This window comes from Haplochromis burtoni, unplaced genomic scaffold, assembly GCF_018398535.1.
Source record: "Haplochromis burtoni strain Fernald_Lab_line unplaced genomic scaffold, NCSU_Asbu1 Contig_114, whole genome shotgun sequence".
Classification (NCBI taxonomy): domain Eukaryota; kingdom Metazoa; phylum Chordata; class Actinopteri; order Cichliformes; family Cichlidae; genus Haplochromis; species Haplochromis burtoni.
The window spans coordinates 700,804-718,674 of NW_024582475.1; the positions used below are offsets into that span (position 1 = coordinate 700,804).

The window sequence follows — 17,871 nt, forward strand, 5'->3', positions numbered from 1 at the left end:
GGTTACAGTCACTCACTGTGTCAAGGTGAAATACAAACCTGTAAGAAGCTCTGGCTGGCCATGATGAGGGCGAGTTGGGGGCCCAGCTCCTCAGGCTGGGCTTGGCTGCTCCTCATTCCCTGCACCAACTGGGGAATACTATCTGCTACCATCTGAAATTAAACACCACATAATGTTTCCTTCATATGCCACACCATCATGACTTACTGAGAAAGGTGCTAACAAGGCTCCCAAACAAGACACTCCCTGTGACAACATGTATTATATGTAAATACAGGCTATAACATTAGTACAAAAGAGCACATCACAAAGATTACAGGATCATACCTTGCAGCTGTGAACTAACTGTTGGTGTGAGGCTGTATTTTTGTTGGAAGCAGCTGCGTTTTGGGCAGCTGCGATGGTCTGTGTAGCAGCAGCCGCTGCCTGCTTAGCAGCGATCTGTTCAGAAGACACAAATGGAGAAAATGTAAGTAAGAGAGTGCTGCTTGGCTAAGAGGAATGTTCACTTTTGCTCTGCGCAGTATTATGCTGTCATGTTCTGTACTCCAACAGAGTTCTAATCAGACTAAAAGGGGTCACAACCAAAAGGTTTTGGAAGAAGAGGGAAATGGATGGAACTATGCTGCTCGGTCATGATTTCATGAAGTGATCAGTACTGCCTTCGCTTGGGCACATTTCCAGAACTAAAGCTAAAAATAGCCTGGCTTACATTAATTCATAGACACAAGACAGGGTTTGAAGCAATGACGGGACTGAAAACAAAGCTGTTAAATGGGTGAGGAGATACTGATGGAAAGATATACGTAACACATGGTATCGTTATATAGAGAAAATTCACATAACCCTAAAGACAGACAGACAGACAGACAGACAGATAGATCAAGTGCCCTTGTTATTCTTTTGCAATTTTAAAGAATGTGATCAGTATACAAAAGAAAATTTAATGGCTTCTTCCTTTGAACTTAACCCACTCAATCAAGTTTCATGAAATTCGGCTTGGTAGCTTTTGCATAATCTTGCAGAGAAACAGACAAACAAACCCCACCTATTACACTGCCACTTCAGCTTGTGGCTTGTCAGTGGAATACATAAAGTGATATGCTCATCATGCTGTCTGTATAAAACTGGATAAATTAAGGGGTCTTAAGGGTCATAGTGTCATCTGTTATATTTGTCACATGCACTTGGATATGCTCAACATTCTGGTCTTCCCCAGCTTACATGCTGTCTCGATAGAGGATGCTATTACCATCATTAGTGTGAACATCTGATGCAAGAAGGATGACTGAGATGCTGCATGTCTGATAGCAGGCTTATTCTAGCCCTCAGTAATGCATAGTTTATGTGCCTAGAAAACTGAACACTACACTGTGTGTTCTTGTGCAGAGAGCGGGAAGTCATTAGAGGCAAACTGATACCAAGGGCTAAATACAGATCTTTACACTTAGGTGGCTCATTCACAGCACTAATGGGGCTTATAGCACAGTGCTATAGGAAAGAGAAATAATACAAATATAACAAATTGCCCAGCAGTTGTTTCTACATAGTTATTTTCATCCTTTTTTTCAGTGTTTTCTTTCTCCTTTTATTTTTACACCATCTTTCTTTTGCAGGTATTATACAATAACAGAAAGAGATGTTTGGGTCACACCTTTGTCAGTAAGGTGAAACAAGAAGAAGATTTATGTTTTGATCAAGGTCAGACAACAGAAAAAATGATGACACATTGAGTCCTTTAACTCACCTCCAGCCTGTTGACTATTTTTTTCTTTATTGCGTTCTGAGCCGCCGCGTTAGTGGCGACACGTAGCCCTTCAGCTGCCTCTCTGAGTCTCTGTTGCTGGTCTTCATTGTCCGGGTAGGCGGCTGCCCCCTGGGGGACGCATTAACACACATTCATGTACACATGTGCAGATGTGCACACGCGGACACACACTCCCTCACACATACTGTACTGCACATACAGAATCTAACAACAGCAATCAGATCTCAGCAATAAAAGTTTAAACAACTCTGGTTATGCAAGTTGTGCAATAGATGGAAAGAGTCATTTAGATCTGTCTGCTTTTTGACAGTTTCCAAGGAAACCGTCAGTGCCAGATCCTCACTTCCTCTTTGATAATGGCAGTGACGTGGTGATTAATGTGTCACAGATCAAAAACATCTAACGAGCCATAAGCAGCATTTCACATGCCTGCGTATTTCACACTGATAATATCCTGCTCAGCAGTGCCAGGGGCTCATTAAGAGCCACTGATGCAGCAGCCTTTTTATTTTGGATGTGAAATGATGCTAGTAGATAGTGCATACAGTAATGCCAACACTTGTTTTCTATCAAAGGGAAGATATTCAGTTCAATTCCTTTAAAACTGTTCTAGATGTAACAACAACAAAATAAAATGCACTGCATCAAGAGCTAGGTTAAATTTTGTAGAATATAATAAGGTACAATAAAGTAATGTAATAATGACTGAAAGCAGTTAGCTTGTCTGGTATTATGTTAACCACACTGCATTGTGAGGTTAAGCCTGATGCTTTCCTACCTTAGCAGCCTCCACCATCCGAGCTGTGGCATCAGCCAAGAGCTTGGCTGCAGCAAGCAATTTTTTGGAGTTGTCAACATCAACTTCTGCCTCTGCATCTGATCTCATGGCATTGACCAAGTCAGAGGTAGCTTGAGCTAAAACTCTGGCCTGACGGACCATCTCACCTGTTCACACGCAAACACCAAGTTAGTGCCCCGTATAAACATCAAAATGATCTATTACAACTGTTACAACTGAAATTCAGCTGATTTGGGCTTTTGTTCATTTACATTTTTCTTTTGTCTTTTCAGTGATGACATCTATGCTAATGAAGACAGAATTATTAGCACCTCCACAAAAATGTCATTTTTATTAGAAAGCCAGTGATTTTTAACACTCTTTTTCCAAACAGCCTAGTTTTAGTTTTGATACTTATATTACTTTAAAACAAAATGACAAAAAACAAACAAACAAAAAACTAAAGCTGGCAGGGTCAAGGGTTAGGGTCATTAGCCTGCTAAAGCTAATAGTCAATTGTGTATCATTTTGCTGGACAATAACCTGCAGTCCTTTGTTGTAGTTTTCAACAAGCCTCACACACATCTCCTAATCAACCCCAGCCCATTGTACTTTGGCGAATGTCTGAGTCTCTGATGGTCTTCTGGCATGGACCGTGGTCTTCAATTCAACCCACAGATTTTTAATCAGATTCAAGTCAGGGCTTTGAGCAAACCAGTCAAAACCTTCTTTCAGAATCTTTGTATATCTTTCTTTCTTCGTGATTCCTTCCACCTTGACAAGATTCTCAGTTACAGATGCACTGACGCATCCCCACAGCATAATACTCCCACCACCGTGTTTCAAAAGTGAAGATGATATTTTTTTTTATTGTACACCACTCCCTTCTTTCTCCACACATCTCTGTGTTCAAAGAGCTCTAATTGAATCTTATCTGACCAAAAGAGATGCTTCCAGTATACATAATCATTCTCCAGGTTGTCCTTAGGATTCTTCAGTCAGGCTTGAAGGTATCTCATGTGCAGAAATTGAGTTGTTCTTGGTGTGAAACCTCACCCTCCATTCCTGTGCAGGATAGTGATTGTGTTCTCTGAGACTCCACTTCCTGACATATCTAAATCATTCACTAGTGTGTTGGCAGTTATTGTTGGGTCTCTAGACACGTCTCTCACTAGTTTGCTTTTCAGAGTCCTTGAAATCTTCCACATCCTTCCTCTGATCTGTACTTTGTGGCTTTGTTTGAATTTTTGACAATTTCTTGATGACCCTTTAACACAAACACCATAAAATAACTTGATTGTACAAGCTTCGAGGCATTACAGAGTTAAAGCAAATCTTTGCACAGCAGTTGTTTGTGCTATGGCTCAATAAAAAGATCAGTTTTTCAGTGGGTTATTAATATTTCACCCTGGTCATTTTTATTTATTCTGATATGATCCACCAGTTATTGTGTACAAACAGAATTAATTTATGCTTTCTAAATTAAAACTTTCTTGCTGTGTTAAAAAGCCACTCTGGAAATTTTGACAAAAACTTTAAATTTCGGAGACTAATAACGTAATTCTCAACTGTACAACCGTAACAACCCTGAAAACCAACAAAATTTTTTAAAAGGTTTTGGAAATATTGCCACCTATGAAAATGTAGACAAAACGCTTGTGAGGCCACTAAAAGGATTTCTAACACTTTGACTATAAGAGCGCCTCATTAATACATACAGATCTTCATTAAAGGCATAATTGATGTGATTGGACGATGACTGTTACTGGTAAGTTCGGCTCTCATTACCAGCTTACATATGAGACTGTAGAGGTAAAACAATTTTTATGTAAATTTGAAAAATCATACTACTTAAACTTACACGACCAGAGCTATTACAGCTGTAAGTATTTCAGTGTTCGACAAATTAGCACAGTATATTAATTCATCCTAACAGGCAAACCTAGTGCATCAGTAAGAAATTTCTGTAGTCGTGCAGGTTCACACCATCTTCATCTTCATCTAATCTCATACCTAGGTTTCTAGTGAGTCATCCCTGTTCCCACAAATAAAACAATCTTTTGATATATGTTGCATCTCCACACACACCTGCTACAAAGAGCTGTGTTTCCCCACTCACCCACCTCCGGCTCAAAAATAGCTCACCCAGAGAAGACTATGAAATACATTTATATGCATTACAGCCTACATGCTAATTTCTTGGGATTCAACCAACACACTCTGTTGACAATCAACTCAACAAAGAGATTAAATGAGAAAAGCGTAGCAGTGCCTCAGCATTTAAACATTTGTTCTCTCAAAAAATCCCCAGGTCATGTGTTTCCTGTTAAATTTCAAAGTCTTCCTGATGCTGATTGGGACCAGATTGAGTACTCTGTAGTGGTTTTGGATGACATGTTTCCCATAACCCCTTGAGAATCGACTGTGTTTGAAAATTCTTCGGCCTCATGGTTCAAGCCATTACGAACAGTGTCAGCTTTCAAAACACGTCGAGGACTTTTAAGATCACTTAACATACACATAAACACAAATATACCTTCAGCACCTCTGTGATAAAGTCAAAACACATTAAAACAATTCAAATAAACACAGGTATTCACTCACCAGCATCACCCATGGAAGTGAAAATGTTTTCGGTCACGTTCATAATCGTATCCGTGGCCTGGTCATAACGTCCAATAGGCTCGCCGCAGCTGGCATAGTGGCGGACGTGCTGCAGGAGGTCGCTGAGAGCCTGGCTCACCACACCAGCTGCTGCCCCAACTTGCTTCAGCAGCTCACCGTCGTCGCTGGCCGAGCGGCAAGCTTTGACGCAGGTTTCCACAGAACGGTCCACCAACTTCCCGGCCTCGACAAGCTGCTCCTGACACACTGGGGAGCTGATGGTTGGGCTCACCACCTGCACCACACACAGATGTTGGCAGAAATAGTCAAAGGAAACAAAATAGAGAAATTTTGAAGACACAAACTGCATCTACAATTAATCTTACCTCATCTAACCAAATGCAACAAGTGAGGCTTTAAAATAAAACATATTGCTACATATATACGGAATACATTTCTTTAGTTGCTATTTAAAGAATTCAACAAATACAATGATGACCTGCTTCAATTGGATAAAACATTAGTATTACATATTTTTTAAATATGTCATATAAGTCCCATATATATATATGTTTTGGATCATTTTCTGGTTAATAGTTTGTCCTTTGCCTACTGGGCTGCTGAGACGAACAAGTTTTACATCAGTACCTTAGTGCAGGCGACCAGCTGTGAGGTGGACAGGGCACACTGAGTGGCAGCTGCAATCACCCGGTTCTGCAATATGGTGTCTTCAGCCACCTGGGCCACGTTCTTGGCCTTCAGGACTAACATAGCAGCTGCATTGGCCACTGCTTTTGCCAGATTCATCAGGGTGTCCTGCAACATATTAATCAATGTCCTTCACTGAAACACAGCGCAGCTGCAAACATGTGACTGATGGGATCAGGAAAGTAAATGTTTTCATATTTTTTCAATCGATATAAAGTGATTACTGCACAGCTAATGCATGTGGAACAAGTGTAGCACATAAAAGAAAGAGATAAATGGTTAAGAATTTTAGGCAGCACATCTGTGCTACTATGTATAGCAAATGGAATACAAACTATGTTAATGTAACAGAAGAACACTGTCTCAAGGTCAATGAGAACAAGACCGTGGATGATTTATGAGCCCTCTTCTCCAGGCATTAACACTAAAGAGAGTGGTATAAAAGCTGCGAGAGGACATCTAAACTAAGGTGTATATGGCATGTAAATGAATTTCAGAGTAAGAGAATAAATTAGGTAGCTAGAGAAGGCTACTGAAACGGTGCTGTTAGTGGAGGTCTGGAACAATGCATTGCCACTTTACTACTAAAAGCTCTCCTTCTGACACTTTGTTTCAAATCCACATAAAGTGAGGGTCTAATAATAAAGTCTGAGGTGATTGCATAAGTTTGTATTGACATTTTTAAAGCGAGTTCAGAAAATGTGTGTGCCTTCCTGTTTGGCCAGCAGTGTCATAGAAACAGTGAGGGGGTGGCGTCCAACCTGGAACTTCTCATCAGTCTCGCCCTCCCCCATGTGACGGAGCAGGTCCCCGCTGGCTTGTCCAATGCTTCCTGCTGCCGTCAGCACCGTCTGCCTGGGCTGTATGGGAATGACATCATCACATTCATTACACAGGCTTGGCTTGCTCTCACAGAGGCTCCCATGAATTATCCAAACAGAATTTAGGATCAAAAAAATCATCCCCGTAAAACCTTCTGTAATACATCTTTGCTGGGACACAGATTAAAAAAAATGCAGTTCAAAACTGTGTGTGCCTTTGTGACTACTGCGATTACAGATAAGGATGAGGTCCAAATCACTACAATAATCAGCAGGTGCCTCACCTCTGCGGCTGCGGGCTCAACAGATCTGAGCAGATCTGACACAGCTCCTGCCAGCATCCTGGCAGCACCCATGAGCTTGTGTCCACTGCCCACCTCATCGTCCATTAATGCCGCAAGCAACTTAACACCCTTAGACATTTCCGTCAGGTTGGAGGAGATGGTGGTGATGGCGCAGCCCACTGCTGTGTAGTCAGTTTCTGTCGGCTCACCTGCAGAGGATGGATAGCCATCATTACAAGCTAATCGGGTTACATCTCTGCTGTGCATCTTAATATGTTATGCTGTTGCCACCTTAATTTTGCTAAGCCACGGAGAAGCTTGTGTTTCACATGCTGCAACAAGCACATCAGTGCCAGTGCTGTAGCTTGAACCCATTTGAAATGGAAGATGAGCACGCTGACAAAAACGCTTTGTATTAGACAGAGAAGCTAGCATACGTGCAACCAAACAGATGGCAAGGTAAGATTAAAACCAAGCAAAAGGCTGGCTGGAACCTGACTGGCATTGCGCCAAAAATCATGAGGCGCTGAAAGAGACACTGGCAGTAAACTCAGCTTCAGGACAACAAGTTCAAGATTTATGAATCATAGAAATATTTTTGAGGCAAAATTGAGACATACATTTTAGTTTTAATACCATCTCAGTAACGCCGACTTGGAAAACATATTGATTTACACCATTTGCACTATGCCCAGTGCAGACTCCAGAAACCAAAGCTCATATATAGAAATTAATAAAACCAGAAAATAATAACATATGCCATCCCTTGTTTTTTCTTTTTTTTTTGTTATTTAGCATTCTCCCGGGCACTCACCTGCAGTGAGATTGACCACAGATGCTGTTCCAGCAGTGATGGCATCAACCTGAGAGTGGATTTCATGTTTGGATTCATCCACTTTGTTCTGAACCCAAACCCTGGATGCCTTTTGGTGGAGGAAAATGAGAGCTATTGGCATTCATCGTAGTGTGTGATTTTCAGCTCATATCAGCTTTCTTTCACAGGATTAAAGGACTAGGCTAGTACAACACCTATGGCTTTGGAAACACTCAAGCATTAAATACAGCCTCCACATTTACAGTCAGTCCTACATCCTAATTATATTTGAGATATTTGATGGACTTTGATGTGATTAGAATGCTTGATTCTTTTTAAGCCATCTTTGCTTTGCAAATCCAGAGGCTGTAATATCAGAAAGCACACAATCTCGAGTGTTAGAAAAGCACAACTCAAGGGATTGCTAGGATTGTGGGAATGTGGTAGAGTGCACCATCTATGCATGGTGCAACTGTTCTGAAATATTTTCCACAACTGAAGTAACTGGTTGTAATATGGCTCACCAAGTCATGGCCCAGTGGAGGCAGATTATCGACATGTCCCAGGTCAGCCTGGGCCTGCTGCACAGCCTGCATACTGCTGTTGATGGTCCCCATCAGGGCCTGCTGGGCTAGACTCTGACAGCAACAAACAACACAGACACAGTGTTTGCAAATGGCCTAACAAAAGGAGTCTGATTGCAAGATTGTGAAACTTTCTTGATCAGATTTCTTTAGGTCGCACATTTTTTCCTAAATGGCCCACAGGTTGGAAGCTACAGTTTCAGTTACTATCTGAATCAAAGCAAAAAAGAAAAGAAAAAACAGACCAGCATGTTTGTCAGCGCTTACTCACCAGTGGAGGCATGTGTCCTCTGTGCATTTGCCCTGTGGTGATTTGCTGCTGAGCAGAGGGCATAGTACCCATATTGAAAGTGTCAGGCCCGCCAATAGACCCAGACCGAATTATACCTGGAAGGGCTACCGAGCCGTGCTCCACACGGCCTACCCGATTGAACTGCTGCTGCAAAATTGTGGACCTTATTAAAAAATAAAAAGAAATAGAAAGCAGTAAGAAGAATTTTATAATTAATCACACCAAAACATTAACTTTATGTATTGTAAATAGACCGCATATTTGTAACATTTTTCAGTCTAATTGACCACTCAATGTACTTCATACTAGAAGCCACATTCACCCATTCACCTACATTAGGAGCACTGAGGTTTGGATCAAAACACCGACCATATGATTAGTGGCCAACCCACACTGTTTCCCAAGCCACAGCTGTTCCCTATGCACATTATATGCTTGTACATGCTGTTGTGGTCAGAAGGTTACTTACACTCCTCATGGGCATGAATGTCATAGTAACTTTGGCCTTCAAATGGTTTCTTTGAAGTGTTTTTTGTGAAGAGGAAGAATTGTAGATTTCTAAGTTGGGAAGGCCTTTTGGACCCGTTTCTAAACAACTGCATATTTAAAGATCATCATTTCAAACAAATTTCTGAAAGAAGAAGAAAGAAGAAACAGCCACTTCACAAGCGCATGGCACAACATAGAAAAGCCACCTCCACGGGACAAGACTCAGCAGTCCATCTGCATCTAAAGGACAAAGGTCACTCTTTCGAGGATGCCAATGTTCACATTTTGGACAGAGAGGACAGATGGTTTGAAAGAGGAGTGAAAGAAGCCATTTACATCCACTGTGAGCGACCATCTTTGAACAGAGGCGGTGGTTTACGACACCAACTGTCTGCCATCTATAATCCAGTTTTGAGATCCCTTCCCAGACGCCTTAACGCCCACTTTATTTTCTGATCTGGTGAAATGATTTAGGTTCTAGTTCTAACATTTAGTCTTCTTAGTTTCACCTCCGAAGACCCGGACTCTTTCATGGCATGCATTCTTAATTTCTCTTTGCTATTTGGGCTGATTGGGACCTGATGATTGTGTGAAAACAAAGAATTAGCTTTTTACTCGATTTTGTAAAGGGCCTGATATCCACATATGAGGACATTCGTTTATAAATTTCATTCGAACAGTGGCAGTATAATGTCCTTGTAAGTGGATATCAGGCTCTTCTAGAGCAAAATGTAGTATTGTGGTCCAGACAACCCAAAATGTGATGTCCGCATATTTGGACGCCAGGTCCTAGGAGGTTAATGATGTTCTTTCTGCTTGTGAGTTTTGCTATTTATATTCCTGTTCGTTAGTACTGTAAGAGTGTTACACACTCATTGTCTCATCTCTGAATAGTCAGCCTTTGTCTCTGTATTTGTTTACCTTTGGTCTTTGTCCAGTTTCATGCCAAGATCATAGGGCGTATATGTTTATCTTCTCATCTGTCAGGCTTTTAATCTGATCTTCTATCACATAAATTTACGTGTACGTCTAGACAAAATTTAAAAACTAAATTACTTGCATATGTAGGCATTTTAGAGTAAACTTTTCCCTTGTATTACTCAGGAGGATCTTTTTAAATAACTCTTCAAAATGATAATGTGACTGTTTCTAACTGAAATGACAAAAATGACAGAATTATAATTAAAACAATTATCACGCACCAACAACTGCTCCCACAGTACGCAGGCAACATCAGAAGAAATACTGTACAAAAAAAAGTGTTTTCATGCCTAACTCAACAGATGCTCCTGACTCCACCAGTTAATTACGGCTTGTTTTGAGAGGCAGCAATTATGTTTTTGTACTGAGAACCACAACATGAGTCAATTGGTCCACAAGCAGCAGGAATATGATGCCCCATTCTGCCAGAGCGGTTTCACTGACAGCCATGTGGATTTCCAGTGATAACAAATTTCCAGATTCTGTGTGACAGAGCCCTAGTCCAGCTGCTTTACCTCGATTTCCATCAGTCACTGAGCTACACTGGAAAATCTGGACAGACAGAAACCAAATAGGAAAAAAAATACCTGACTAAAACAGCTTCTAGCAAGCTGTTTCTTTTTTTCTTTTTTTTTTACCGGTGTGATATCTTGACCTCCAAATGATGCAACGTTTTTTTCCAAAATAAAATTATATTCTAGTAGCTTTACCCTGAGGCAGCTTTTATAAAAATCACACAACTCCCCATTTAACAAATTGTATTCTGGGGTATCGAGAAGAGCATTAATGTTATTGTCTCAGGTTTAAAGTGCTGTTTTTTGTGTTTAATTCTAACATCATGTCTCTCGGGGAGTACACTGCTGGGCAGGCAGAAATGTAATTACATGCACAATTAAACAGTAAGCTTTAAATTCATGAATAACTAGACTGTGTGAAGAGAATCACAATGGTCAGCATTTTTATACACTACATACTACTCACTTCTTAGGGGAAACTGATTCCTCCAGCATGGTGGATTCCTCATCCCCCTCAAGGCCAAAACGATCCTTACTCTGCTTCTGCAGAGCGAAGTTTAACAGACACCAGTGAATACCGTGGGCCGAATATGTGAAGAGGTGGATGTATCTCATATTGATTCAGATAGATATGTGTTTTTATTTTATTTTCAACTACTTGCCTTTTTAAGAATGATGTCAATATAACCAGCAATGAGTTGTGATATCTGCTCTCCCTCTGTAGTCTGGACAGAGTAGTAGCTTTCCTGGTACTCTCCAAAATCCTTTGTAATGCAAGGAAGAGTCCAAAGATTCAGGGCAAGACAAGTTAGTCATTTGAAATTATTTTATAGTAACATCTACCCAAGACTGCAGAAATACTCTATTCATGATAAAACCCTTACTATCTGTGCATAGATTAAAAAAAACAAACAAAAAACCCTTACTGGGGCTGAATAAACATGGCAGTACCTTCCTCATTTCTGCTCTTAATGAAAAAAAAAAGTGACATGCTTCCACGGAGCATCCGATTTCTCCAAAGAGCTGATTAAAAATGAGATGTAGTGAATCTGAAAACTGCTCACTTCAAAGCGTTCCACAGAAACACGTGGGCGAGTATTCTTAGTTTAAATCAATGTTGGCAAATATACCTCAGAGTACTTTGCATAATCTATTAATCTTTAAATGGAGTAGACCCTTTCCAGTACAGAAAGAAAACAGCCAACAGCTGGTAAAGAAAATTGAAAAAGGTTTCAGATAAATAAAACATTCAAATTCTGCACATTCTCCCCCCGGGTATCTATTGTTAAGTCAGAAGAAATAGCCGGCTAGCAATGCCAAAAACCATTCAATATTGCAGTCTGAGGTCTCTACAATTTTTAGGATTCTGTTTGTATTGGAAAGTGAAGAAAAATGGGGGAAAGAGCAAAGAGTTGTATATATCACACTCTGCATACAAATAATGCATAGGACTAGAAGTGTATATAACAGCACACTCTAAGTGGAGCTGAGGACACAGTACCAAGGTGAAACTCTTAGGGGAGGCTGCCCATCTCTTGACTGTTGTCAGTGGCCATTCCTGCACCACGTCCTTCGTCTTCTCATCCACCCGCATCACTGACTCTTTGGTTATCCCCAGCAGCCGCGGGACCAGCTTATTTTTACCCTTCATCTTTTCCTGTCAAGTAAGAAAACATCAGACGACATTTATGTCAGTGCTTAAACACCTACACAGATGATTCATTCAAGGCGCAAATGCAAGATCATTGTTCCGTTCTCCCGATGCTGCCGTAATACACATGGCTGTGTCTGTGGCTTGAAGCCCCACTTGGAGGAGGAGAAGGGCAGCTGCGAAGTGACCCAGCAGAGTTCAGTCTTGTTTAACTGCTGCTTTATTGAGCAGGGTCTCCACAGACTGTCAGCACAGCAGCATGCTATTCCACCAGCTCTCTGCCTGACCAGCTCCACTGCCCCACCACTATCTGCCCACTGAAAATCTATTACAGCTCACTTGAGACGCCAAGCCTACACTTGGCTCCCCTCCAAGGGGAATAGGAAGGACAAAACAAAAATTAGCAGAGAGCAGAGACGGGGAGTGCAGACTGCTCATGTTTAATGTGTCCAATCCTTTTGTTGTTTTTATCACAGGGTCAAAATGAAAAGCCCTGAGAACCACACAAAGGCCAATAAGTAGAAGAGCTTTTCAAGCTCACTGCTCTTAAACACAAGGACAGATAACATTATCCCAGTGATCATGATATCTTTGTGCAAAGGTTTATTAAAAACTTCCATTGTTTTAGGGTACGCCACCTCAATGTTATAATTACCAAGGCCGCATTCAAGCAGGAAGTGTGGTATTCTAATCTCAAGTGGAAAGTATAATATCATTTCAAACTGCTTAACCTTGGTTATCGGTTAGGGAAAATATGCTTCTTACTTTTCCCCCACGTGACACACACACACATACTTACAGTAAAACAAAGCTTTTCGCCCTAAAACCTGCAGTGATTAGACACTCATAGGTGAGAAATGGAAGGTTACATTAAATGCTCCAACAAAGCCAGGCCTATGCTTTTGCCCTTGCAAGCGTCAAGAGCAGAGTGCAGCTGGAGTGAATTATTTAAGAGTCTTGAAACCTCCATCACTACATCTCCTCATTGAGCACAGACAGCGCTCGCACACATAGATGCACATGCACTCTTCCATGCACACAAAGATAATTTGAACCCTGCAGTGTACTTTAACTATGGGGCCAAACATTCCATTTATCGTCCATTAAGACCCCAGCAGACAACTGCACATTCACTCTTTTCCCTCTTTCCTGCAAGTCCGTAGCCAAATGGGCCGCTGTCAGAGAGCTTTAATAATACCTGCTGCAACTTTATCCCATTCACATGCTGCACTTCCATTCCACTTTTGTGTTTGCCAAAGCAGAACAGAGCAGAATTGCTATTGTCACAAGTATTTCACAGCGCTGAACTCCAAGCGCACACGCTTCCACTCCGATTCTGACTCTGATTTGTTGTGATAATGGGGCTTTTTGGTGTTTTCAGCAAGCTCTCATTCCTGTGTGACAACACTCTGCATATTGGGGCAGCTTTCTGGTCGTAGCTGCCACTCTTTAGAACAAAAGCATTGCATGCCTGTATCATTAAATTGACATTTGTTTTAGGTTTTAGTTTCATATCGCTGGACTGCATTTTTTACTAGCACATTTAGTAACAACGGGGAAAGAAACAAATTCACCAGTTTAGCCAGATTATTTAAAGCTTTACTTAAATAAGTTAAATCTAAAAGGTATAACAATCCCTCATCAACTGTAACTTATGAAAGACCCAATTACAATTAACCTTATTTTGTGAGAAGGTGAGGATATTTTTATTTTAAATTGTATAAAAATGTATTTTTTGGGGGAAAAAAAGCCTGCTAACGCTTACCTTCACGAGAAAGAAGGACACTCCATATGTCTGGAGGGACCTAGCAAGCTTCACATACTTTACTTTTCCTTCTATCTCAGACATCTCTCCACAGTTTTTATGTTCCTGGAAAACAACAGTTACATTTCCAACTTAAACCTATCAGTACATATGTAAATATGCTTGAAATGTCATGTACTGGCTGTTATGTAAGTATTTTACACCTCAACAGAGAACACACTACACTTTTTGCATGCTGCATTTGAGAAGTGTAATGTACATACTTGGAATATTTTCTTCTCGGCCCCTCTCTGCTTGATATACTCTTTAGGTAGGAACTCCTTCAGGCTACGGAGACAAATGACATTTTAACTGGTTTCAGCTACAGGCATTTCCTTTTTCTAACATACCTCTAATTATGAGGTCATTTTTGCCTTACTGCCTACATATCAGGAAACAGTTGTAACAGCTGACATCACCCCTGAGCTTTCCATGGGAGGAAATCCCTGAAGTAACAACCATTACTGATGGAAGGGAATAGCTACCATACAGCTGAAATAAGCCTGTGTATAAAAGTACAGCATGTGCTAAACAAGTATTCTGAATCTTCGTATCAAGGCATCTTCTTCATAATAAAAACTTACTCCAGGAATCCAGGCTTGTGCTTGTGCTCCACGTGGGGTCCGAACTGGATCTGAGCCTGGATCCCCGCAAACTCACATGCTTTATCAAAGGAGACAGGGTGGGATCCATTCAATATATCATCTCTAGCCTGGAGGAGACATGAAAAGAGGTATGGGTGGATAAGTGTAAGGCAGTAACACACATCCAGGAAATAGACCACGAAGACACGGGAATGCTCCACAATTCACCCAAACAGAGCTCTCCAATGAACAATTCATTGTGTGCTTTGCGTGCACTGTAGCATCAAGAATGAAGTCTTCTAAGTGACTAAGTGCATTTCTAGAGAATATACATCATATCTCAGACTAAGGCACACAGGGGAGCCAAATAAAATTTGTTTGTGACAATGAAAGCAATTCTGGCGGCTTTCAAATGTAACAGTTTCGAGTATTTGTCATCACACTCAGTTATGTGTTATTAAAAAGGAAAAGATATCGCAAAAATGCACCAGTTTTTCACAGTACCCGTCTGCATCACAGAATGGTCCTCAGTATGGTGTTAAGCAATCTAATGAAGGATTTTTTTTTAACCCTTATGTCTGTTTGGTGCTACTGAGATGTCATTTATGATTCAATACATTTTCAGGCACTTTATAATATGTTTACCTTTTAGGGCGACACAGAAGCAGAAGCCTTTCTGTATAATGCTTGTACCTGTGTGCTCCAGGGGGCAGTCAGCTTTGCCCCCTGCTCTCTCTCTTTCGAGTTCACTGTAGCAAATTTAATCGCCGCAAAGCTGAGAGGCCTTGCTGGTGATAGAGGCTCCATCCATGCTCTTAGCATTAGCATATCAGTACACAGCGTGGACTTGATACATTCTTACGTCCCATTACATCAATGAAACACTAAGCAGCAGCTCACTGCTGTAATGAGAACAACAATCTCCTCTACTCACAATCAAGTCTTTTCCCAAGTGCAATTCACTGTGGAGTACATAAGCTCTTGCTGGACACAGAAGACACTCTAAAATTAGCCCTCACACATGCCATTCACTCCGCTACACACTGTTCACTGTACACCGAGTTTTCCTTCGACCAGTTGGTTCACAAGTATTTAGAAAAAATATTTAGGTGGCAATTGCACCAGACGATCATGGAGAGGTATTACAATGTGTAAAGCATAGTTCATCCATCCATCCATCCATGTGTGTGTGTGTACTGGTATTTATTAAGTAAATAACAAATTCATGTTTTTATACCTAATTTTGAGTGGGTATGTACACTGGAGTTGTCTGATAAGTCAGAAATTAATCAAGCGTAACATTAAACAACTAAAAGAAGTAATTAATTAGAAAATAATAAGATGCTTTACAGTTTTTTCTGCTATTTTGTAAAACGGTAAATTTGAAAATTCATTCATAACAACCATAATTATATTTTAGCATTAAAAATATACATTTCATTAGACGTTGCGCATACTGGTGGATTAACCGTTAAAGAAACTTAAAAAATAATCTTGCTAATTATTTTTTGCTGTTAATTTAGAACAGCTGTGGCATGCACATGGTATTTCATTTACGTTTTTATTAAATTTTTTTTTAAACAAAATCTGATTTAGAAAAACTTAATGGGGTTTCATATCAGTGGATACTAAACCCTTACTTAAATGAAAGTGAAGGTTGACTGCAAATCCAAAGTATGCTCTTCACTGTTCCTCAACGCAATGAGATAAGGGAGTCAATATTCAGCAGAGTAAATGTAACAGCTGTCACTCAGCCAGAAACCAAAGTGGGTTCATCCTCAATTGCTGTTTTGGCTCAGAAATGATGGCTCGACTCTCAAATAATCATCAATCAGAATATTACTGTTGGATAATATAACTTGTATAGTGAGGTAAATATCTGGTGTCACTGTATACAATGTAAATACAGCATGCTGTTTAGCCTGTAGTCGTTTCATTGTGTACGTGCATTACTGGAAATTGACAGGCACACAGCTGCATGTGAGCTAGTGATGGCGAATTATGAATGAAGCTGATTTTTATGCATTTCATTACTAGTTTTATACTTTCTGTAAGAGCTGACCATTGATAAAGAATTAATTGACAGTGGCTGATTTCAGATTAATGGTCACATTAGGCACAGAACCAGTCGGATAAATATTATACCATATTTGTAAAAAAGCAACAGAGTGAAGACAGACCCCGAATTTCTCGAAGCAGATATGGTAAGTGATACAAGAACTGGTTTTAGTGAAGCACAAGACATCAGAAGCTGTGACACATACAGCCTGAGGCAACAACGCTGAGGTCAACTGTTCCACTCTGGCCAAGCAGAGCAGACAGCACACATAGCCCCAAAAATAAATGATGGCAAAGGTATATAGTCAAATAGCAGTGCTTGACTGAAATATTAAAACCAGTTAAAAATAATGGATTCCTTTTTCCTCTTCTCTTTCTATATGTATTGTGCGGTAAAGGTTGAATTGACCCCTAAAATATCAGCATTATAACTGTGTTACATCCTGTAGAATATCAAGTCCTGAAGACAAATTCTTAACCTGACCCTGTGCTGAAATATGCCAACTTTTGACACATGTAATACATCTGATTAAGTGATCAAGGGTTAAATGTAAAAGCAAAACTCAGTGGGTGATACTATTGCTATGGAGATTTATGCTGGTTTTAGGATAAATACAAAGGGAGCGGTCAAGTGGTAAAGAAGATTACTCTTTTACTGCCAGAGCTTTCATTAATGTTTGTGTGAGAGTGCGTGTGCGCGCGCGTGTGTGTGTGGGCATAATAGGGTGTTTGAGTTTGAAATCATGTAAGCTTAAAATCATGAATACATATATGAGATCACTGCAAATATGCAGGAGGGTCCTGTCAAATAGTGACCAGCAATGATGTCATGAACTACATGAACAGTTACACAATAATAGTACAGAGTTTCTAAGAATTGCTGGAATTATGAATGACAGAGGGCGAAGAGGAACATTTGTAGGCTAAAAAAAATTCAAAAAGGAACACTGAGAAAGAGCAAGAGCAGCCTGTGGTATGATCCACTCTTCTGGCTGTGTTCGGTCTTTTTAACACAATGACAAATTAGAGCTCCTGCCTTGTGCCGAGCCAAGTGCGTGCGCGCGTCTGTGTGTGTGTGTGTGTGTGTGTGTGTGTGTGTGTGTGTGTGTGTGTGTGTGTGTGTGTGTGTGTGTGTG

The 17,871-nt window shown here is 40.5% G+C and overlaps 1 protein-coding gene across 5 annotated transcripts in view; it reads right to left on the reverse strand.

Annotated features, from left to right (window-relative positions):
• tln2b (talin 2b) overlaps nt 1-17,871 on the reverse strand; it is an 89,800-nt gene that overhangs the window by 27,936 nt on the left and 43,993 nt on the right. For all 5 annotated transcript variants that reach the window (XM_005928724.3, XM_005928722.3, XM_014335635.2 and 2 more), the window contains exons 7-23: nt 14,678-14,805; nt 14,318-14,381; nt 14,055-14,159; nt 12,140-12,295; nt 11,301-11,402; nt 11,105-11,181; nt 8,633-8,816; nt 8,302-8,415; nt 7,778-7,886; nt 6,964-7,172; nt 6,620-6,718; nt 5,799-5,966; nt 5,151-5,445; nt 2,547-2,713; nt 1,748-1,876; nt 328-441; nt 39-152 (exon numbers count right to left, since the gene is read on the reverse strand). In XM_005928724.3, the coding sequence (XP_005928786.1) occupies nt 39-152; nt 328-441; nt 1,748-1,876; nt 2,547-2,713; nt 5,151-5,445; nt 5,799-5,966; nt 6,620-6,718; nt 6,964-7,172; nt 7,778-7,886; nt 8,302-8,415; nt 8,633-8,816; nt 11,105-11,181; nt 11,301-11,402; nt 12,140-12,295; nt 14,055-14,159; nt 14,318-14,381; nt 14,678-14,805 (2,334 nt within the window). The remainder of the gene's footprint in view (nt 1-38; nt 153-327; nt 442-1,747; nt 1,877-2,546; nt 2,714-5,150; nt 5,446-5,798; nt 5,967-6,619; nt 6,719-6,963; nt 7,173-7,777; nt 7,887-8,301; nt 8,416-8,632; nt 8,817-11,104; nt 11,182-11,300; nt 11,403-12,139; nt 12,296-14,054; nt 14,160-14,317; nt 14,382-14,677; nt 14,806-17,871) is intronic.